We start from the raw sequence: 23,797 nt of genomic DNA, 5'->3' as shown, positions 1-23,797 counted from the left end.
GCGTTTTATGATTTTTTTCATTCTCTCTAAGCAGACATTTCTTTATGGCATTAGTTCAAGTTAGGCAATAAAATGTTTTTCAGGTTAAAATGTGGGAGACGGGTGTGCGATCACAATAAATGTAGTGCTGTGCTGGAGGGGATGACCTGGTACGTATGAGCTATGGCAGGAGAAAAGGGAGACAGCAAATTTCCCTTAGGGAGAAATACTGGAAAAGGGTGCGCCGGGTGTGCCCCGAGGAAGGGGTAACTGGTTTGTACAGTCCCAAATTGATAGCATGTGGAGCCTGCTCAAAGGAAACAGCACAAAAACCTATCAAGAGGAGAACATCGCATATTTTCCTTCTGCGGGGTCATATAAAAGTCGTTTCCATTTTAAGCAAAGATACCTTGCAATAAAGGAAAGTGTGGGTAGTATTTCTGCAATCATTTCCTCCAGACGAGCAGTGTAAGTAATGATTTCCATAAAACTAACAGCTGCCAAATAGTAAACAATGTTTTCTAGTGATACAGAATCACAGAACCATCTCAGTTGGAAAAGACCTTGAAGCTCCTCCAGTCCAACCATGACCCTCACACTGACCGTTCCCAACTCCACCAGATCCCTCAGCGCTGGGTCAACCCGACTCTTCAACCCCTCCAGGGATGGGGACTCCCCCCCTGCCCTGGGCAGCCCATTCCAACGCCCAACAACCCCTTCTGCAAAGAAATACTTCCTAAGAGCCAGTCTGACCCTGCCCTGGCGCATTCCCTCTTGTCCTACCGCTGGAAGCTTTACCTGCGGGAAAGCTTTACACACAATTAATTGTCACAATGAGAGATGAGCAAAAAATTTATTTCCGTCACCAAAATAAGAGGGAAAACTGTAGCAAACGTGCGGTCTTTAGGAAGTCAGCTGTTGCGAAGATAAAAGTTGATTTTTCAGCATAAAATCACTCACCCACAAACTTAATGCTTCATTAGGCCTTACTTATTAGCACACTTTATTTCTTACTTCGAGTAGCCCCGAGCCGTGCAGATACACTTATTCCCAAGGCCATTTCACTGGGCTTTGCTGGACAGTGTTCAGACTCCTCATTTCAGGCTTTTCCTAAAGCCATTCAGGAGGGTCATTTGCATCAGGAAAGCTGTGGGAGGTGAAGAAACAAAGGGTGTGTGCAGAGATGTTGTTATACCTCGGGACTGGAGAATGCTGGTCTTCCACCACATTATGGAAACAGCAGTTTGATCCATTCGAGGTAGATATTTACTTAAAAAGGCACCCAGATATAGTGACCATCACTGCTTTGACCTCTTACGCCTCCCTGGTGGGGCAAAGCCCTACAGAACTACAGATGCTTTGGCACTAAGTCTGTTAATATAATTAATGAAGGAGATCTGGCTCCCTGTAAGACCCACTACAAGCCATCGGGCTCACCTATAACACAGGAATTTGTACTTCAAGACACATAAATATGCACTAAGGACTCGACACAGGATGACGCCAAACCACCGTTCATAAAATAAAGAAAAGGTATACCAGCCATGTACTTGCATTTGCAATTAATACTGGTTCTGCCTCAAGGAATGCAATGTTTTATTCCCTCTGATGCTTGCATACTATTCAACTGCAATTATCTTGTCAGGAAAAGTGGAAGGCAGCTGTAATCTTGTACAACAGAGATTTGTGCATTGAAGGATTTCTTGTATTATAGATTGTGTATTTAAGATAACACAAAAGGAAATTAAAAGCAAATTCTCTAGAAAATGGTCCAATCAATTCTCATTTCATACATTTATTTGGGATCTCAAATCAAACAACTGACAATCTTTTCACACTTTTCTGCGATTAAACTCTGTAAACAGTGTAACGCAGTGGTGATCTGGAGATGGCCTACAGCTCTTAATGCACTTTCCCTTTAGCCCAGACTCATTGAGTTTAATCCTGATTGGAATCCTAAAGGAAAATGACAGTGTCTGTTCACTTCATCTTAAATCCTTCTCAAGTATTTGTCCTTATCAGAAAACAGTCATATAATCAGTCATAATTCAGCGTGTTACGGTCTGCTCATAAGGAAGATTTAGCTGAAGAAAGACTCTGGCAGGTCACGACAACAGTGCTTTGGCAGAGAGCTGTGAGGGAAGATTACAGAGCAATTGCTCTGAATTATCATGGTAGAAATGCACGGGTCAACCATATTCTTCAACATTAAAAGTAATATCCCTGGAAAAGTGGTAATTTCTGTTATAGATATCAGGGAAGAATCTAATACTATTGAACTCAGTAATAAAATTCCTGCTGACTTCAGTAAAGACTTTGCTAACTGGGTGTGCTGGGTTTGTGTGGTGGGGTTTTGGTCGCAGAGGAGGAGTGTGGCCCCTGTGAGAAGCTTCTCGAAGCTCCCCTGGCTCCAAGTCAGACACGCCTCTGGCCAAGGCCAGGCCAATTAGTGATGGTGGCTGAGCCTCTGTGATGATGTATTTAAGAAGGGGAATCTGGGAGGGGAAGTGGGAGTTGTGAAGAGGAGTTGTGAGGGAAACACCTCTGTGAACACCAAGGTTAGTGGAAAAAAGAGGGGCGGGGGGTTGTGGTGAGAGGACAGGCTGTGCCCTGTGCCCATGGAGGTCCACGGTGGAGCAGATGCCCACCTGCAGCCCATGGAGGACCCCACGCTGGAGCAGGGAGCTGTGCCCGGAGGAGGTTGGGACTCAGGGAAGCTCCTGCTGTCGTAGTTCGGCGCTGGGAAGGTCGCAACGTGTGGGAGGGATCCACGCTGGAGCAGCTTGGGAAGAGCTACTGCCCGTGGGAAGGACTCACGCCAGAGAAAGTTTGTGGAGGACTGTCTCCTGCGGGAGGGACCCATGCTGGAGCAGGGGAGGAGTGCGAGGAGTCCTCCCCCTGAGGAGGAAGGCACATGGGAAACAATGGGTGAGGGACTGACCACACTCCCCCTTCCCTGTCCCCTGCGCTGCTGCCCCCGGGGGCAGGAGGTAGAGAAATCAGGAGCAAAGCTGAGCCTGGGAAAAAGGGAGGGGTGGGAGGAAGGCGTTTTTAAGATTTAGTTACACTTCTCACTGTCCTACTCTGTTTGTTAAGTGTTGTTGTTAGTGTTTGAATTAAATTGATGCTCTTTTTCTTCTCCTATCAAGTCGGTCTTTTGCCTGTGACCATAAAGGCTGAGTCACCCCTCTCTGTCCTTATCTCAATTCCTGAGCCTTTTGCTTTATTTTCTCCTCCCCATCCCTGGTGGGGAAGGACTGAGCGAGCGGCTGCGTGGTGCTCAGTTTTTCTCTGGGCTCAAACCATGACACTGGGGTTTCAGGAGAGGAAAATCTGAATATTTATCTACAATTTAGAAGAGACTCTTCAAGTACCTCTAATGCAGTCTAGCAGAGGTCACCTTTCTGCACACCTTTTACATACACATCAGAAGTAACAAAAGCACACAATCTCCCCACTCATTTACCTCATTTATGTGCTAACAGATATCAGGATGGAGGACATCGGTTCACTGCTCAATCTTAGATCAGCAGGATGCAAAAGATCCCTAGACTCAGGAGTGCACCAACTTCCTTTCCGAACCAGCAAATATCTTTTCCTGTTGCACTAAATAACTCATCTTTTGAATCCCTGTTTAGCCTCTACCATTATGTATGTGACCACATAAACAAATTAATGTTATAAATTCCTTTGCACATGAGAGTAAGTCTCAAGAGAAACAAGAATCACATTTAAAGCTCAATTTCAAAACGCAGGCACTGCCAGGCATCTCACCACATCTCATTATGGAATCCACTCGTGGCCTCAATCCCTCCAACATTTACTGTCAGATGGCAACAGTTTCCCTTTAATAGGCTAAATACTGAATACTCAACCTGCCCTTTTAATAACAGGGTTTGTTTTTCTCTTGCAGCGTAGAGCTCCTGTTAACATATCTCCGTACAATTCTGAGCCTATGGCATAATACCAGCGTGTGTGATCAGGCAAAGGGACCAATAATTATTTTTTCAAGAACTATTTTACAATGCATTTCAGGATTTGGCCACTCATTAACAAAGTAAGAGGGGGATTTTCCAAAACATTCTGCGTTAGCCTAACTGTAGCAGCGATGACTCCAAAAACATCACCCTTAGTCCTTAGCTCTTCAAATAACAACTTTAAATTCTGATCCAAATATAAACCAGTGCATCAATCTCAGCCTGAATAAATAGAAACTGAAACCATAGTGGTAGCTTTTTAAGATGGTGGTATGTCTGGTACTGAATGACAACACCTAAAAAAAGTCTTCCTTGTTAATTATTTCACTGCTAATTGTTTTAGCAGAAACCCCATCACCGCTGGATATGGTGGGAAGATTGCATCAAGGTAGAGTCAGGGCAGCGACTCGCTGGGACAAATGAGGCGTTCACTCTTCCACCCGCCGTAACATCATTATTGTTTCTGCCCAAAAGGAGGGAAGAGACACGCGGCTTCTGCTTTGTGTCAAAAAAAATTACAAATACACAGGGCTCGGTGTCTTGTCAACAGCCAGAAGACACAGCCTGGTTATCACAACCTCACGTTTCCCCCCAGCAGCTCTGGCAGTCCCCAGCAGATCTGCAGCATGCTTGAAAATTTGGGAAGAAGGATAAAGAGTCAGCACGGGATGCAGGAGACTTCAGTCTCCTTGTTCTCCCACGGACATCCCATGTGGCCTTGAGTATGGCATCTTCAGGCCCAATGTGTATTTACATGCTTAAATCATACTAAGTAGGATTTCAGAAGCGTTCATCTACATCTAAATGCCTTTACAAATCCTGCTTTTGATCTCTCCAGCTATAGCCGTATTATTAAATCAGCTCAAGGCTCTACCAGTGCTAGAAATCCACCCCCCTGGTTGTTCTTAAGAGTTAAGTCCGGCCCTGTGCTGGCTCTAGCTCAGTAGCCGTTCCCCCATCCCTTGGGCACGGGGAGCAGGGTGGGGTGCCTGGCTCACACTCCACATCTGCCTCTCCAGGGCATGTGAACAAGGTCGCAGTAGCTCCAAGATCTTGGGACTAAACTAGCAGGAAGGAGAGCAATAGCAGCATCGGCGTAGGGAATAAAGGTGTAGAAGCTCAATGTAAAACAAGAGCAGCTCTGCTTCACCTCAGACAGGGAAAGCAGGCTTATGTTAGGCTGTACTTACAGACCTTGGAACTGGGCCATCGAAGGAGAAAAGGGCTGTTGAGTGGATGCATCTATTTTTCTATCCTTCCAGTAATACAGCTATACAATTTGTTTTGTACTTCTGAACCAAACAATTGCACATTCACAGTTGGAGGTAGGGTATAAATATTGTCTCTAGCTGATCCCTTGATCCAGTCGTCCTAGCTGAATTAATCACACTCGCAAATCAAGCCAGGATTTGTTGCTGTCAGAGCAGATGGCCAGGCAGACTGCATTTGTGAGTGAGGCGGGCGCGTTCTCCTTCCAATTATCCAGCAGCATTTTCCAACGGCAGATATTTAAAATGAGACATTATTTTGAAGAAACGCTAAATCTCTCTTGTTCAATAAGCTCAATAAGGGCACTGACCCCTAACTTTCTGCTCTACTTCTGCCCTCTAAGGCTTCAGTGAAAGTGTAGGATGGCTGGTCCCCCTTTTCCCTTTCAACTGAGTATTTTCTGCCCCATTTTCTTCTGCTGTCTTCCCATTTTCTGCAGAAAAGAGGTGACAACAACAGATGCTGTTTGGCATGGGGATTTCAAGGGTGCATTATATTAATCGTGGAGCTGAGCACTGCAGAAGGGGGAGGAGAAGCTGCATTCACGCACGGAACAGCAGGAAGGGTTCACAGAGTGCCTTTCAAAAAGCCTTGATGGGACTTCCCCATGGCAGTAGTAAATTTGCCGTGAAAGACAGTGGTGCTGTTTTCCCCAGTGTTCACATCTGTTCTGCATTCAGAGTCTTTCTGGCTGATAATTGCTCTCTTCTCCCCTCCGTCTCCTGCTGAGGAACTGCTGGAGCTGTCAGGGGAGTTTCAGCTGAGCTCAATCACCTTCTGTGTGAGATGTCTCCCTCACCACCAAAGGTGAACGAGGTTAACCCGGAGTACGTCTGCAGTCCCTGAAGGAATGAAACGCGACAGAACAGTCCAGGGGAGACGATCCCCCTGCGGTGTGACAAAATGGACCACGCCGATTAACTACATCTATGCAAGTGTATTAAAATCATCTCCTTCACTTTATGGGCACATTGGGAAAAAAAAAAAAAACATAGAGCCTAGACCAAGGCGAGGCTGCCCAAGATCCTGCATATACACGCTGCAGCAGCCTGTTATCCCCGCAAGATCACATCATCTTAGTAGCACCAAAAGGAACAGCAGATACGGAAGAAAGCCTACAAGAACTGGGAGGGGAACGGTGGCCAAGTGATGTGAATACAATTTTACATGCCAGTAGTGTCCTAATCACTACCAGAGAATATTCACTGTTTAGTATTTCACCATTTTCCTTCACTCTTTTCCATAAAATGGAGTGTTAATAGAAAAATTTAGGTATGTAACTGCTCAGCCTCGTGCTTAACATTTCAGTATAGAGCCTGGCAGATACAAATGGATATTAAATGGAGAAAATAAAAGCTAATGCCAGGGCTCCTTGTACTTCAGAATTGTGTTCGTTGGAACGTGGCTGGAAATGAAGCTTCCAATGCCTTGAATACAGCACAAGTCAAGCCAATCCACTACCTTATACAGCAGCCCAGAGAGAGGTTGCCAGTTCTCCAAGACAGTTGACCCCAGAGATATATTTTGAGAACTCCTTTTCCTTGCTAAGCTGCAAGAACCTGTATGCCTGCATATCTGGCAGTTCAAGACTGCTCTTTAGGAACACCAGGGCTTCTTCTCAGATCCCAGAAAAATTCTCTCTTCCCCAGCAGTTACAGTTTAAGCTGTGTACCCAGCCCAGCCTGGAGGCCAGCTCAGCACACAGGACTGAATCCCGGGGCTCAATACCCTTCTGGAGGAGCACCTACTCCACAAACTTGGTACCATCTCCACAGGTCTTCCTTTGCTCTTAGAGAGATGCAGTTGCCTGCCCTAAGGGAAGACCCTACAGAGAACGACTGTTACCAAACTAGAGTCATACATGTAAGAAGAAAAATCCAAGAACTCTAGCACTAAGATCTATAAACCCCTCTGTGCAGGCTTTTCCACGAGAAGCTGAGTGTGCTTTTTTCCTAGCCAGCCACATTTTGGGAGATGGACAAGTCTTGATCTGTTTTCTACTGTAACACAGGAACAATCCAACTAGACCAGGCCAAAGCTTTGTTGGGTCTCTAGAGCAGCTAGCGTGTCTCAGGTGCCAAGAGAGGTGCCTTAGCCAACCCCCACCATCTCCCTACACAGGTGGTGAGGTCTCCCCTGCTGCTACAGAAGGCCCTGGTGGGCATCACCAAAACTTGTAGCTCATATAACCATGCAAACTAACGAGTGCAGTTGATGGCCCACCTGCCACCTGTCCTCATTTTTGTTCCAGGGGGTGAGGCCCACCTTAAGTCATCACCCCGACCATACAAAATAAACCCCAACCACTCCCATACCCACTGAGCACCTCAGGTCTCTGTCCCACAGCCTCCCTGCCAGCCCCCCACTCCCAAGGCCATTCAACATCCAGTAGTTCTGCCTCTCAGTGGCACCGTATCAGTATCTTACCTGCTTGTGCTCAACTTCCCCACCCTCACACACACCCAAACACAACGTGGCAGGACCTTTGCCTGTGAGGAGCAGGTACCGAGCCTGGGGAGCCAGCTCGTACTCCAATCAGTTCCATGACCCACAGGGGACGTGGAACAGTAGGCATAGGCACGCTCACAAGATCCTTTGACTGGCACATACACCAGCAGTTGCCTTAGCTCCTCTAGAACCAACCACATTTCTCCTCTTCTCTGCATTATCCCCACAGACCCTGAAAATTCAAGGGATCTCCTCAGCAAACTCTCTCTAGCCCTGGGCAAGCCATCTAATTCACACACCTGGAAGAGAACACACCAGCTGTGTGTGATACTCAGGCTACACATACACTGCAGATTTATACCACTGCACAGAAGCTTTCCATTTTGTTTCCTATTTCCTTCTCTAGCTTTGACTTTAATGACCACTCAACTGCCCTTTTCATATAACTATTACAAGTCAATGACCTTTTCTGAACGAAAGCAGCTGCCCTTCACTTCACATCCCTAGATCTTCTTGCAATTCTCTTTAGTCAGCTTTTGTTTTTACTGTCTCAATAATCTAGCAGTACCAGTAAACTATCACCTCATTTTCTAGTTAAGCATACTCAATGAACAACAAAGAATGCCACAGGACTCCACAGGCGACGTCCCCCTCTGATCTGAGAGCTATTTATTCATTTTTTTCCCTCCTTCCCTTTAATCAGCTGTTCCTGAGAACTGGTCTTCTCCCCCAGCAGCTTAGCTGTTTGGGTTTTTTTTATCCAGAGCTTTTGGCAACAGATTTTGTTGCAACATACTTAGGTGACCAAGATGCCATTCAAGAGCCAGATGTGCTGAAGCAGCTCTGCATTTTCTCCTTCACAGAGCAATCTCACCTGAGAGAAGGGGTTACTTCTATCATGTCTAATCTATAGCCCATTAATGCTATTCTTCAGCATTGGCAGAAGCAATGTACAGCAGCTACCGAAGCTGAATTCCTTAGATTATCTTTAGTTGTTTTTTCAATAATATAGGAAAAAAGCCACTTCCAAAACTTGGGAAAGGAAGAAGCAGTTAGCAAGACTGAGGGAAAGAAGCGCTTTGATCAAATTAATCTAGTGGTCTCTTGGACAGGAAAGAGATGAGCCAACAACAGTGAGAAGGAAAAGGTACAACTAAGTTCCTTTGACTCCTTCAAGCTTTGGGGTCTCCTTGACACCTACTCTGACACTGTTCAGATGGCACCTGCGCTTTCTATTGTATTTCACAGGCCAGGAGCCTTGACCTTGTGTGAGAGGCACCACATGGAAGTCTGCATTTCAGAATGAAATTGAGCCCCCACACTGTCCTGTGGCTCACAAGTATCGACACTGAGTTGTGCGACACAACAGTGCACGGCAGGGGAGGAGGGCAGTTATCCCGCAGCACTCCACCAGCTGCTGTCCCCTCCTCTCCCTTGCTGCCACCCTTCACAACCGATGGAAAGAGGAATTATTTTAGGCAGAAGAGCAAGTGAGGGAGCACATTCAAGACTGAAGACCACGCTACAAGTCCAAAGCAAACTCCAGGAAGCTGAGAAAAGGAGAAAGGTCATAGCCAGTATTAATAGATTTTCCCCATCAGACACCCATGCTAGATGTGCTACTTTGCAATTAAAACAGGGCAACAGAACCTCTTAATTAAACATTTTATTTAAACCAATACAAGCACCATGCTTAGCAAAAAAGATTTGGTTTAAAGTAAACATGCAATGTGAACTAGCAGAGACTAAACAGCATATGGAAGTTGTACTGGTTACTGAGATTTTCATGGAATTGCCAAATTCTCAAAACTGGCCGTGAACCTCTCGCCACTTTTACCACCCACAGCACTGGTGCCAACCCCGACATGTCACAGTACGCAAGTCACACCGAGTCTGGATCACGTAACAAAAGCAAGAGTTTCACTGTGCCCTGTCTCATGTCCCATTGCCTCCATCTCACAGTTACTAGATGTATGTATCAAAAAAAAAAAGTTGCATGACATTTCCGTTTTGAGCGCACTAAAGGGAAGACTTGAACTCCCTTGCTTTTGCATGTTTGATTCAGACCCCTGTTACCAGTTTAACATTGTTTCTGGACTAGCTATTTTACAGTTAAAGATACAAAAATGGAATCCTGGTACAAATGCATAAGATGCTCCTTTGGAGAAGTGAAAAGGTGTCAACACCCGCATTATTGCCTCCTTTGATAGATCAAAACAGTATTCATGATACTAGAAACACACTTAAACCATCAGATACCAGCATTTAATTTTTTTTTTGTTAAAAATATTCAAACAATACAAGTCCATTTTATGGGCTGACATGCAAACTCATGCTTTAATTCAGATTACCGTCAATTAATAGGATTACAAGAGCTGTATCCCAGCCATCTATTCAGTATTTAAAGCAAACCAGATTAATCATGGCAGAAGTCTCCCTTTGAGAGACCTTTAACTCCAGGCCAAGGATTTTATGGCCAACTTACTAACTCCTGAAAATAGGAGCTCACAATGGAAAATGCTGACTCTCAGACCTTTAGCTACAAAGGCTCCCATATGTGGCATTAATTTATGTGGTCCTTTAGTTCGAACCCTCTTTAGAGATCTGAAAATTCAAGACAAATGCATGATTACAGATGGGCAACTCACTAGTAAAGCGCAGTCAGAACATACTGGCCTTCAGAACATGGACACATCTGCCTCCCACTGATCTTAAGGGGGCAGCAGTACAGAACAGTAGAGTTCTCAAGAGAAATGGGAAAAGGATGTTACAAAAACAAGTATCATTTGTGCAGGAAAGATTTTGACATAATTAATGTCTTTGTTTAATCAAGTATTAGCACTACCTGTATCTCAAGAGCCTAGGACAGTAAGCAGCAGAGAGTTGTGTCAAAACACTGCATTAGAAACAAGGAAACCACAAACAAGCCTAGAACAGCAAACATCCTCTGCACACTTGTTCTCCAAGTACCTGCAGCTGCTTCCTCACTTCCACAGCTCTGAGAAGGGAAGGGGGTACAGCTGCCAAGAAAGGCTGTTTGAAGAATAATACTGGTGGGCTGAACAGCATCAACATCACCTTTCACAAGAAAGTGGGATTTAACACTCACCAGGATTTGTTTGCTTTCTGAAAGCCTGGAGGGGCAGCACCCAAGGCAGAAAGCGCTTAAGTGGAGGCAACAAGAACATCCCAAGTGAAAGAACTCAGACTGAAGATACAGCTGCAAGTAGCCATATTTTCTTGGCAGAAGGTGGAGCGATCCAGAGATGAAGAACCAAATTCAATCATTTGACTGCAGCAGCTCCTCCCTTCTCCTCCTGAGACAGGCCCCTGTTGCAGTTATTTTGTCAAGACCCATGCAAGCAGCAGTTGGACGCTGGCAGCCCACCAGTGTACAAAGTACAATGACAAAGGTTATTAATCCAGTTTTCCCCACTGCAAATCAAGCTGAACATTACAAGAGGCAGGTTCCCTCTCGTCCATGCTGTACTTTGTACACGCCTCACCTTTAGCACCATGCCAACAAAACAAGATCCTTGCTGTTTCAAGACTGATGCTTAGAATGACACTATTCTTTAAGCCAAAGTCTTATTTATACAATGTTTGTCACAAAAGACATTGTTTTTATTGATCTGTAGTACAGAATGATCAAGCAAGTTTCATAATCAACATTTTTTATCCAGGGAAATGAAATTGTTTTTCCAGTTCACTACGTTAACACAGGAATTTAATTTCAATTACAAGTGTTTCTTTCCTGCACTGAAAAATCAATTTAATTGGATCATTCTAACATGTATTTTGGAAAGCTCCTCTCAAGTCAGATTTGGATACAAATAAATGAGCAGTAACATCAAACTAAGAAGAGATTTACCAACACTGAGGACCTTTGCAAATGAATTCCTTGTGATCTTAGAGGAATTAGTGTTTTAACACTAACACAACATATGTTTACAAACAAAAAAAAATAAACCTTCTTTCAGCAAAGGTTTCACAGCATGAAATACTGGCCTCCAAATTTAACACTGCATTCCTTCTCACCAAACAGATTTGTTAGGGCAGCTGTATTTTAAGGTATGTTATCAACAGGAAGCTGCTCTTACGCAGATACTTACTCAGTAGCACAACAAACACTCATGAGCAAGATAGTGAGATACTGTCACGAGTACTCCTTTTGCCACTGCATGGGCTGAACACATCCCATAGCAGACAACTACTCTATTCAATATAAAACAGACCTGTAAAAAGACTGGTCATTTATAAAAGTTAAATACTATTTTCACATTAGAATATTTGCTGTTTCAAAGAGATGAACCGTAAGTAAATGAAAATCAAATTATCACTTATGCAAAAGCTTTATCTGGAATGTAATTTTTGACCAACAAGCAGTTAAGAAAGTTAAAGACTGTAATTAAAGTACTCAAAAGCTATGTGCGGCCAACTTTTATAACAAAAGAGATATAAATCACTCAATATTATGAAAAGCTTTAACCTCCTGACTCCTACAAATGGAGCAGATGACCAAAATTTCAAAGAAAATGAGGTTAGCTTCGTGGTTTGTTTTTTTTTTTTTTTAAACAGATGTCAACTGCAACACTAGGCACTAGGAAAAAATGTTACTTGGATTCTTTAATAAAGTTTTTACCAAATTTGTAATAAGTGGCAGTGTAAAATTCTCAAGTCATTTTAAAGCTAACAAATTAAAGGCACACAGTATTAACAGGTGTTCATATTACAGGAAATGAGCAAAGAGGTAAACTTCTTAACAGTGTAGTAAGTTATATATGCAAGACATCTGGTATGAGAGTAACCAGAATTGTAATTCAGCCCTTAGTTATCACCTAGTTCCTGTTAGACTGTATTAGCATGAAAACTGGACAGTCAAAGCTTTGCCCTGAAATTTAGTAAGATTGACTCAGTCAACTGAAGAATTACTGGAATGACAAAAATTAGTTCCAAGAATTTGCAAAAGTTCACATGGACTCGATGGAAAGAAAAATGGCTGGATTTGCTGTACAAGGATTTTGTCTTTTTAATACTAAATGCTTCCAGGGAGTGGTTTCCAAAATTGAGATGACATTAAGTCAAAAAGTTTGAAAAGTGACAGTACACAGTTTCTGCATATAAATGGCTAGTATATGTCATAAGGATGCATCTGTAGCTAAGAAAAAGTTAGCGTCAGCTTCCAAATTATGTTTGTAGATAGTTATAAATCCAGAACTGAACTATTTTAGTTATAGAAATATTAGTCACAAGAGTGCAAAAGGAGTCCCTGCAGAGAAGTATTCCCTTTTAACAGGTACAAATAAGGAAACACCTGCAAAGATTTGTTACTTCAAGGAGACAGACCTGCTATTCTTTGCACAAACTCTGCACGAGAGATATACTGCAGGAGACAGATGTAAATACAGTGCATTGTTTAGATGTAAGTATTCATGTCTGGTTCCAGTATTATCAGGATGGTACATAAATACTTATTACAGAGGTTTTCTTAATGGAAGAAGCCCAGTTTCTCACGCAGCCATTCTTCAGTTAGGTCTTCCGTATTTCTTATTTCAAATACCTAAACAAAATTGCATTGCATAAATTCTTGAGGTGACGGTACTTGAAAGGGATAAGCATTCAGTGCAATCAATACCTTTCCACGCAAATTGTCTGAGCCATAATAAACCAACCGAGAGTTTTCATGTGCTTTTTTGAAAGGATCACTTAATATTCTTAAGTAGTATCAGTGGAAAATACCCAAGACTAAGTGGCAAGAAATATTACTAATGTGAACAAGAATCCCATAATTCCTATTTCTAAACTTGATTCTTCTCCTTTAAGAATATGTGGGAATAGCACATGTACTACATTTTAAAGTTACTCTGAAATGGCACCATCTCATATGCAGTATCCCAGCAAGAAGATTGTCTACTTGAAGAATAAAATTAATTTAACCTCTGGGCTGAATTAAGCCCAAAGTTCAGGAGTTTTGCTCAACCCAAGACACAGTTACTCCTCCTTTGAACTGAAATAAATCCATAGCATCCAGCAGCATACTGTTTTCCCTGTAAGAAACAAGCCTGGGATACCTCAAAATAGAAAACTTGGAGAAAAAAAAAAAACTAAAAACACCACCCCAAAACCACCAACCCAAAGCTTTGCAGAAGTCTTAATCAAACCTTTAACATCGCCTTGAAGTAGGAAACAAGACCAAAGAGACCAATATACTCTTTACATTCCATATGGGCAAGTAACTGTTTTGCTTTGATTTTTTTTTTTTAAATACCCTTGAAGAGAGGATAAGTTAATTCTGTATTGCTAACTGGACTCCTTGAGATGCCCACAAATGGATCATCTTTTCAGAAGAGCCAACTAAGTAAGTTTTACAAATCCATAAGCCTTCAAAAGTGTTCTTCTAGGTAGTGAAAACAAGAAAAATGTTTCAACTGGAGACGACTATTCTGACAACACTGAAAATAAAGCTATGTCAGCACTAAATCAGTTATCTGCCCTTCTAATGGTATGGAGTACATAGCTGCAAAAAGCACACTCAGGCCAATGGAATAGATGGGATTTTGTAAGACTCACAAAACAAACTTCTCAGTGAACCTGCTGTTGGGAATGAACTTCCTGTTTAGTCCTGTCCTTAGCCATTTTACCATTTTTTTTACTCAGGAAACAATTCAAGTTTTGTATCTTTTCTTCCTCATTTCTCATCTCTGCTGGAGTGGGCTCTGGACACTGCTGCTTGTCTTTAGACAGTGATCCACTACTATCAACTAATATTGATTTTTTTAAAGATAGGGGAAAAATCCCAAAATTCAGTTAGAAGAACAGATCAGCTTAACAGAAGCCAAGCTAATATGCAAGCCACCAAAAAAAACAAGATGACTGAGTTGAGTCACATGCAGAAATCACACCAGGAGGAAGTCACAGCATGAGCTAAACTGAAACACAGCTCAGCAAGGGGCAAGAATAAAGCACATCTGAGGAGCAAGTAAGCAACCCAGACTGGAGACAGCCTATCTTCTCCAACTTTGGAAGGAAGATGATCTTGGACCTCAATATCCACTCCTAGACTTTTATTGAAAAGCCTTTTAGACTGAATTTCTCCTACTTGACAGGTGATAGTAACTTCAACACAGCTAAGCCCCAGGCTTTCACCTTCTCATCAACTCTTCCTTCACACTCACTGCAAACTGCCTTCCTTCTAAAGGAATTCTTCTTTTCTATCTGAGATGCTAGAGTTCTCAGGCCTCTAAGATGCAGTTTCAACAGACCTAAAAAAAATATTTCTCGGGGCTGTACTGATTGCTTCCACAATCTTCTCTTCTGCTTCCCTCCTATTTACTCCTGTCAACCTGACATCTAATTTAAAAGAGAGCTCCTTTCTTACAAGGCACAGCAGAAGAGGTAGAGTTCACAGTTCTCTTATTGGCCCAACACACATTTTTACTGGGATGTTTGAGTACTCAAGCCAGGATAACGAAGACCAAAAGGGAACGGTGAAGTCATTTCCCATTGTATGAAAAACCTGAAGTGACCACTGACTCTAGCTTTGCTGGTTGAACTAAAACTTTAAGAAGGCTAGCTGCCAATTAAGCAGAAATTTCAAAGATCCCCAAAATGACAATTAGGTGGCAATTTTTTTTTTTTTTTTTTTTTAAATTATACCTAGGCCTACTGAGTGCAGTGATTTCCTCAGGTCTCAGTACTGGAGGAAGCAAACAGGAAGATTTAGAATTGTTCAGCACTTGGCACATATGTTACTTATTCTGAAGGCTATGTTATATTAATATATATATTAGTATTTCCCAAAGATATCCATCCTACCGATGGGTATTTTAGTTTTAGAGAACACTGTTCTTCCTGTACCTTAAAACTCCAGAAATCCTCACATCTACTCCTCTCTTCAGTCTTTCTAAAACAGAATCTGTTCACTGTAATTACAAAGTTTCATAACAACCTTCTTGCAATAGGTTCAAGCAAGACACAAAACAGCTTCCACAACCTGCATTTAAGGGGGAGGCAGTTATTTCAACTAGACGGTTATACCTTAGTGAGTTCAGCTGTCTGTACAAGTTTATTCTTGCTTCCAGCATACATCATCTGCTGTTCAGGTTTACATCCTGTAGTTGTGTGGAAAAAAAGAGGTTTTGTTTAGTTATTTTGACTGCAACACTTCAAAAATAAGATTTTTTTTTTTTTAAAAGAAGCCAAATTGAAAGCTGAAGTCTCCATTCAGAAAAGTGACTTATTTCTTTATATACATTATCATCCTTGCTCTTACTTTCATATCTAGCACTTGAAAAGTATTTCCAGAAGTAACAGTTGTGCAGGTTGAATCGGTCTCAACGCGCACCTGTATTTCTGCTTAGAGCTAACATCAAATATCGCAGCAGCCAAATTTGAATCACAACAGCTGAAGCAGCAGTACCTCCCGCCACTCCAGTAGTGTGCTGATTACACTCCATTCAATTCTTCGCCCTCTTGCTATTTCTGGAAGATTCCCATGTGTTTGCTAGTTACACTTACACAGATCTTTGTAGCATATGCCTTTTGAGCTGGAGTCAAACTGAGAACAAATCAAGTCAGTTTGAATTTGTTGTTCTTTCTCCTCATCTTCCCCCAAATCCCCCAACTGAATTGGTAGCTCAAAATGACTCCCCCCTCCGCTGCCCCAAGCACAGAGCAGCTTCAGTCACCGTTGAAGTTAACCTCTGTGTAGAGTCCCAGCTAATGGTTCATTGTTTCTGACTCCAGTATCAGCCTAACCACTAAGTTTGCAGAAAGTTTTTTGAAACAGAAAAACTCAAGGAAAAAAGGCTTTTCTTTAAAAGCTGCTTGTTTAGAAGTTTCTAGACGAGAGTGTACTTTTAAATCTTGCCACCCATAAAGAACATAGTCTAAGCTCTCTTTTCCTACAGAGTACTACAAATCTTCCTGCTTTGCTATTTCAAGGTCTCCTGGGAAGTTTCTTACTGCTCTTCTAACTCACAAAATATCTATCCTTCAGAAGAGAAGTAACACTCATAACATTCACACAAAGATTCTCAGGTAACTACAGCAGAATATGCTCACAAGTTGCTAAACTCTTTACCTACCTAGTTTTTCTAGTTCTGAGTAACAAAGGGTAAAGCAATGCAATCGGTTTATCTTCTTCTAGAGGATAACAAGGATAATCCAGTAATACCAGCAAGCTACCATATTACAAGTCAGAAGACAGATAGAAGCCACAAGAAGAATTCAGCTCCAAGTTCAAATCAAGTCTCAGGTTATTTGGCTTCTATTAACTTATACAGTTCCCTGTGCAGGTATGTTTATGGTGAGGGTTGCTGTGACATAAGCAGAGGAAGCTACTGCTCTGTATAAATTTGGGACTATCTAAGATTACAGTCTCTTTCTCCTTGAATGTAGTCTGTTCACCCAGCACCTTCACCTGCCCAGATCTGGGTTATGGAGCCCTCTTTTCCTCCTTTTCATCCATAGTTGTGACAGCTGTTTAGACTTTCATACTACCACAGCACTGTTTGGAGGCATCCTCTGCTGCTGCCCATTGCACACAGCCCCCCTGGAAAACCCTCCTCTTGAATCCCAACGCTTTTAGAGACCTGTTCCTTTCACGGGTAAACATGGGTTCCCTGGTCCTTCTGAGGAGGAGAAAAATTTCTTCCCACCCAGTCACTAACATCCCAATAGCAAGATGGACAGAGGTGAAGAGACACCCTCAGGAACAGAGGTGGTATCTTCCAGCCCTCTCCTCACCCATTTCCTGAGCCTTGTCTGGTCATATTTTGAGGATTCCCCTAGACTTGAGGAGAGGGTGACAGGAAACTCACTAAGTTAAACAGCCATGAATAGATGCAGAGTGCTCCAGGCTCCTTTCCTTTACAGGAGGGTGTTGCTGAGCACACCCCTGAGAACACAGTGGGCAGGCATGATTAGAAAGACACCTTTTGGGCAGCTACACAGGAAACTAATGCTTCTGTTCAGCCTTCAGAAATGGAAAAGAAAAAACCTATTCTATCATATGCCCTAAGTGCCCTAAATGTGAACCCCAAAGGCAGTGAAAACCTCCAGCAACTAGGCAGATTTGGGCAAATGAAGTGGTTACACTTGTCAGGAGGTGATGGTGAGGATGGAGCTAAGACACTAGAGATTCCTCTCTGCCAAAGAAGGTCTTCAGACAATGCCATAGCTTTGGAGTGCCTTGTTGCCAGCAGTGGCATAAGCAAATCTAGCCTTAAGCATCTGAATCACTATGTGAGCATTAAGCGCTAATTTTATCTTCCACAGCAAAGAATATTCCCATATTTACAGCACACAGTAGCTACCATTCACAGTATTCACTCACCAACTGGACTGGAGAAGATAAAGCACAATGGATAAGAAACTCTTCCATCATCGTGCTGATACTTGTAACTATACACAATAAATGTTTTTTCTGAGGTTAAAGAAACTAAGAAATCAATGATTATAGTAGGATATAATCCTCAGTTATCAGAGCTTGATGCAGACACAAATAAGTTGCATTCTAGAAGATGCTTTAAATTCAATAAGCAGTCTCATTGTCCTCCTGTTTTCACATTCATATTTGACTTTCAGAACTTACCCTGCCTGCCTTTACCAACCTGTACCACAGCTGGGAGTGAGGGCTGGTTCTGTATTAGTTTCACATCAGAGAGCTAAAAAAAAAAAGTCACCCTTTCAGCACAAATATTCCTCTCCCAGCTTTGTAAGAAGACTTCCCACACCCACCAACATGCTTCTGGCTTAATGAAAGCCAAATTCTTTCTTTGCAGACTAAGCACTTCATTGTTTCAGGTGTTTTGCTGAATTTGAACTCAAGTTTTAGCTAGGACTCCTGCTTTATAACCTCCTACTGCACTATAGTCATGAAAGGAAAGAGTCAGAATGGCACGTGGAATAGTGCCAGCCAGCTTTTGAGGATAATGGAGGCAGATATTTTCTTCACTATTAACTTAAGTACCCCTCTTATTTCATGTAGTTAATGAATAATTTACTTGCCCTTCTTTTCTACTTCTTTTTTTTTTTTCTTAAAATACAGGGATTCTTTTCTAGATCACATGCCTACAGCACTCCCAGAATCAGTAACTGCAGCAAAATAGCAAGGGCCACATGCTGATAAAGCACCAAAACAGATCCTAAGTTACACAGGCACTTTTCTATATTTAGAAGTAGCCACATACAAACCTGGTACATTTTACTCACTTCTTTACATTAACAGCAGTGTGACTTCGCTTTACTTCCCCAAACATTATATAGTCTAAAAAGAAACAAAACCTCAGGAAAGGCTTAAATGTGTCAGTCATTGTTTCAACAAGTGGGACAAGTGTTCAGTGCATCATGAGAACTGATCCCTGGATTATCTCACAAATAAAGTATCAGTAAAATCACACTACAGGCAAGTATTGGCCTAAAAAGGTGAAGTCCAACTTGGAACATTTTGAACAGCTTCCAGGAGTGAGTAAGCCCAAATGCCAGCAGCATAAGAAGGATATCGAGGTTGTCTCTCAGGCAGCTCATCTTTTAGCTCATCAGGAGAAATACCCTGGTAACATTAAACACAAGCAATATTTGAACAAATGATCTTGCACTTGAAGGTATATGCACTATGAAGGCTAAAGCAGAATAACGGAACAGTGACACTGCTGGAAGTTAGATGTACATCTACAGCTGAACTGATAACGATCTCACTCAGATTACTAGAGCAGTCTAGGAAAACGTGTGTGCTAATAGATTCCTATGACTAAACACAGAATTAATGTTAGCATGAATAATCATCCCTATTTTAGGCATAATGAGTTTTGAAAACATTTTTGGCTCTAGTTGGATATGCTGGCAGCCACCATGCTTTTCTAACTCTAGTGCTAAACAGAAGTAAGCAAGCACACACGAAAAAGGCTCTGTTAAAATCAGCTACATAAATGGTGCTTTTGAAAAATTCAGTCCTTCCTCTTTGAGCAAGCAAAAACAAGAGTCCCCATTCTACTGAAATATTACATTAACTCCTACATGCTAGGGAATAAGAGCTAGGGTTAACGCTCAAATCCCTGGGAAGGATTTAATTTTGCCCTATGGACCATTAAGAAACACTACACGCTGAGCTGACCTTATTAAGCCACCTATCAAATTTAGAGTCTGCAAAGGATTAGCAACCCTAGCTTCTAATTGATGGCAGATCAGCTCAGAGTCAAACACAGCAGAAATCTCTTCAAAAAGCCAGCAGGTGCCAAAGATGCTTTTTACATAGTTGTATCATAACAGCTTTAAAATAAATTTTTTGTGCAATTAGTCAACTCAATTGCTTCTGCCTAGTTCCACTATTAATAGTGCTGTGCTTTACATGCAGAGTGACCATGCATTTAAATAAGCTCATGACCCAAATTAGATTAAGAGTTTGATAACAATTTGAAACTAAGGCAGTACCTTAGAGACAACAATACATTGCAGGCTGAAGATACTCTTATTTACAATTCATTTAACAAACCTCATGCTCCTCATCCAGTACCACCAACTGCTTATCCTTGTCGATTTTCACTATAAATCAAAACAAAACATAGATCAATGGTTTTTTTAATCGATTTACACAATGTGTGCATGAAGCTTTTTAACGTTCCCCCACCAGCATACTCCTTGTGCTTCCATTCTGCTTCTTCCGTCTGTCCCATGATTTCACAAAACCACTGAAGTCAAGAGATGTGCACAGTCTGAGCGCTGTTCATTGCAACACATTCTGCTCAGATTTCAAAGACGGAAATGTCAAACTCCCCTACCTAAAGGCTACAAAATTTACAAACTCAAAATGACTGTGCTTTGACATTTTTCACTACCATTTGACAAACACTGGTAGACTACGAGCCACAATTAAGTATAAATACTCTACTAAGAGCAGATGCAGTCTTGTATCACAGAAACAGTGTTGCTTTACTGTTAAAATTACAGGCAGAATTGGAAGCACCAGAGTTCATACAAGAAACAGCCTCTTGGCTCACATTTACCTGTTACAGCAGCAACATTACATGGGAAGGAAAAGAGGAGATAGGATTTTCTGCAAGACCTTGCAAGTTCTCTCAGACATGTTTTTAACTTACTTATAATGGCAGCATTGTTGGTTTCTTTACGAAACCGGAATTTTCTCAGTTTCTCCACCAGGTCTTCAGCAACATCACAAACCACCAGAGATTCACTCTGCAAAAAGGAAATGGCAGAGGGGAGGGAAAGATAAATCTTTCTAGTAAACCAGAAAAAAATCCCCATGTCACGCATACATGCGCATAAACCCTACTGAAGTGGAACCGCATGCAACTTGTCCAACGTTTCAGAACGTATAAATAAACCAGAGAAACCAGGGATGAAAGCAGTTTTTAGAAACACAGTAACAGAACACTTACCTCTTTTAATATCCCTCCTCAACAGCACACAGTTAGCTAGAAATATTAGGTATTCCTGAACTGGGATTATTCTCATAGCTCTTAGAAATAAACAAATTTTACAGTTCATTTGCCAAGTCAAATCCTGAAATAAGGAAGCCCCTTAGAGTGGCAGTAAACTGGCTAAAGTAATTTAAGCATTTAAAATAGGAGCTGAATTTCTTCTTTCAGAACAGACACAGTCATCAAGGGACACTGCTTATTGTTACCCACAAAAATATTAACTGAACTATTGAGATTTACACACACAGAAAGCATTTAAGACATTTTAATCAAAAAGCATGCATAGTTTCCCTCTATGTGCTTATATGTTACTAATTGCAAGTTTTCAGAAGAAATGTCCAGATAACATATTAGTCACCACACTGAAGACAGGGAAGGAAATGATTATTTCACAAGCAACCATGCAGGTTATCTTCCATTACACATGCAATTTTTAAGCAGTACCAAGCCAACCACTGCCATTTCCTGAGCAACATTTTATACCACACAACCTCCATTGCCACAGTTAAGAGATGCATGCCAGCCAGATGAAGAAAAGTTATTTAACATCTCCAGTTTATTCATATTATTGTTTTTGTAAATTCCTCAGGCATCAAGGCTTTTGTGCCAAAACAACTGCGCTTCAAGAGTTCTTCAAAACAATTGCTCAAATAAAAAAATAATTGCAAGATTACCTATCACAATCTCTACTAGAGCAGTTTCACTGAGCCAAATCACTGCTTACAAATCAGAATAAAGTTACTGTTTAAACTGAGGTCTCTCCCCTTGCATTCAACATCGGCTTGTTTGCGAGATCTTCCTCAGAAAGCAGAGAAGTGTCTTTTCTTCCCCACTTCCAAAATCACCTTGCAAATATCCTGTGTTCGTTGCTACCCCTAAAAAGACTTCCACCTCAACGAAATTCTAGCACAAAATCGTGTGCCTCTGCTTCCTTTTAACAACTGGAGAGGAAATCAGGCTCCGCTGTGACAGGACAGGTCAGGCACTGGGTGTGCAGCCTTCACTATTTTGCTTGCTTTCCCTAAACTTTGAAGATTGTTTTTGGCTCCCTGTGATCCACAAATGTTATGAATACCCACTCGCTATTTCAGGAGGTCTCTACTTAAAAACCAACAGAATTCAGGGCTACATTTCAAAGTTAAAGTTATATTCTGTATCAAACACTTTTCTGAAGGAAGCATTTCTCCCAGTCCCCTGGGCTCAGCAGCTTCCTAACATCTTCCAGCAGACCCTTCAGGGTAAGCAGCGCTCTGGTTCCCACCTGTGCAGCCACACAAACATAAGTCCCTAAGAGAAGCCAAAGCCTGTGCCCGCAAAACACATGGTGCCCTCCGATTAAGATCATCTATCAGGGCTAAGCTGGCTTACCAGTGCTGGGTTTAATAAAAACTAAAGAAAGTCAAGAGACAGGAGCACTGCGCAGACAGCGGGCACACCTGCCACACAGCGCAGGGAGGGGTGTTGCTCTTGGTTAACCTCAGCCACCATTCATACCAACATTATACTTCAAGATTTTTCAGAAACCGACTTAGCCGTCTGCCGGACAGCCGCTGGCAGGGCAGGTCACAACTTCCTTTTTAGCCAGCTGTTTCTTCACTCTCCCCCCGCAGGCTGCCAGCGCCCAGCAGAAAAACAACCGAGGAGATCCTTTTGCCAGCGGGGGAGCACGGCACGACCCGGGGGTCGGGCAGGGCCGCCCCGGAGGAGCTTCTCCCGGCGGCACCTTGCTGGGCAGCACTCCCAGACCGACGGGTACCGGCCAGCCCTCAGGAAACACCTGCTCTCCCCTCAGAACTATCCTCTCCAGCCCGCCGAGCCCCGGCCCCGCGGGGACACCGGCCTCACGCCGCCCCTCCCGCCTCAGCGGGGGACCCTCCCGGGAAGGTGACCGGTTTCTCCCCGCGGAGGCGGTTGGGCTCCCCCCGGCCCGGCCTCACCCTCCCACCTCCACCTCGGGCAGCGCGGGCTCCCCTCACCATCTTGCGCGCGCGCAACCGCCCAACCGCCGCCGCTCGCGCGCCAACAACGGAAACCGCCGCCCGCCGCCGCCACCGCCACCTCTTCGCTGGGCTGCGACTGCGCCTGCGCGGCGGAAACCCCGCCTCCCCCGCCCTTCTGGCCAATCAGCGCCATCGTCCCAGCCAGGGCGGGTAGCGTCACCCGCCTACGGGCAGCGGGAAGGTTCAAGGTTCGCTGGGAGCGGTTTCCCCCTTTGGCGGGCGGGGCTCACGTGCCGCAAGGGGAGGGAGGTGAAGGGGCGCGTGTGCCGCGGCGCCACGTGACGCCCGTTGCCATAGCGCCGAGGCCCCGCCCTCCCGCGGGGAGTCATGGCAACGGGGCGGGGCCGTGTACAACCGGCGGGGCGGTGTTCCCTCAGGGCCGGGCAGGCCCCGGGGCGGCGGGATCGGATCGGGGACTTCTGCTTCTTAGCGGTTCGAGTGCCTGAAGGGTGGCAGTATCTCAACCCCGATCCGCAGAGGATCTTCCCTGTGCCAAGGCCCCGGGCCGCGGTGTCAGCCCACGGGCAAGGTCAGGAGCGGGCCCGGGGCGGGGGAGCACGGTTAGACGAAGCCTGTTAGTAACTTCGCGTCCGTTACTAAAACACCAGAGGACACGCCCAGAAAAATGACTGTTAAAAAGGCCTCAGCTGGAACGTCTATCTCATTAAACATCAGAAAATTCAAG

General features: G+C 43.3%; 1 protein-coding gene across 1 annotated transcript; it reads right to left on the bottom strand.

Annotated features, from left to right (window-relative positions):
* Positions 1-9,324: 9,324 nt before the first annotated feature.
* On the bottom strand, positions 9,325-23,181 carry GMFB (glia maturation factor beta). The gene is made up of 7 exons (XM_074821112.1): positions 23,089-23,181; positions 20,771-20,867; positions 20,167-20,216; positions 19,178-19,227; positions 18,010-18,092; positions 15,711-15,784; positions 9,325-13,233 (listed from the first exon to the last, which is right to left on the bottom strand). The coding sequence occupies exons 1-7, from the start codon at positions 23,089-23,091 to the stop codon at positions 13,162-13,164; spliced, it is 429 nt and encodes a 142-aa protein (XP_074677213.1). The 5' UTR covers positions 23,092-23,181; the 3' UTR covers positions 9,325-13,161.
* Between the last annotated feature and the right edge of the window lie 616 nt (positions 23,182-23,797).

Source organism: Strix aluco, chromosome 4 (genome assembly GCF_031877795.1).
Source record: "Strix aluco isolate bStrAlu1 chromosome 4, bStrAlu1.hap1, whole genome shotgun sequence".
NCBI classification, from domain to species: Eukaryota; Metazoa; Chordata; class Aves; order Strigiformes; family Strigidae; genus Strix; species Strix aluco.
The sequence above is the reverse complement of the archived record's forward strand: the minus strand, read 5'-3'. Positions and strand labels throughout refer to the sequence as shown.

What these genes read in the sequence shown, in the direction of transcription:
- GMFB (XM_074821112.1), bottom strand. An exon ending in CAACAATGCTGCCATTATAA is followed by an intron (nt 20,217 to 20,770) that starts GTAAGTTAAAAA and finishes TTTGATTTATAG; the next exon opens with TGAAAATCGACAAGGATAAG. An exon ending in TATCTTCTCCAGTCCAGTTG is followed by an intron (nt 15,785 to 18,009) that starts GTGAGTGAATAC and finishes ACACAACTACAG; the next exon opens with GATGTAAACCTGAACAGCAG.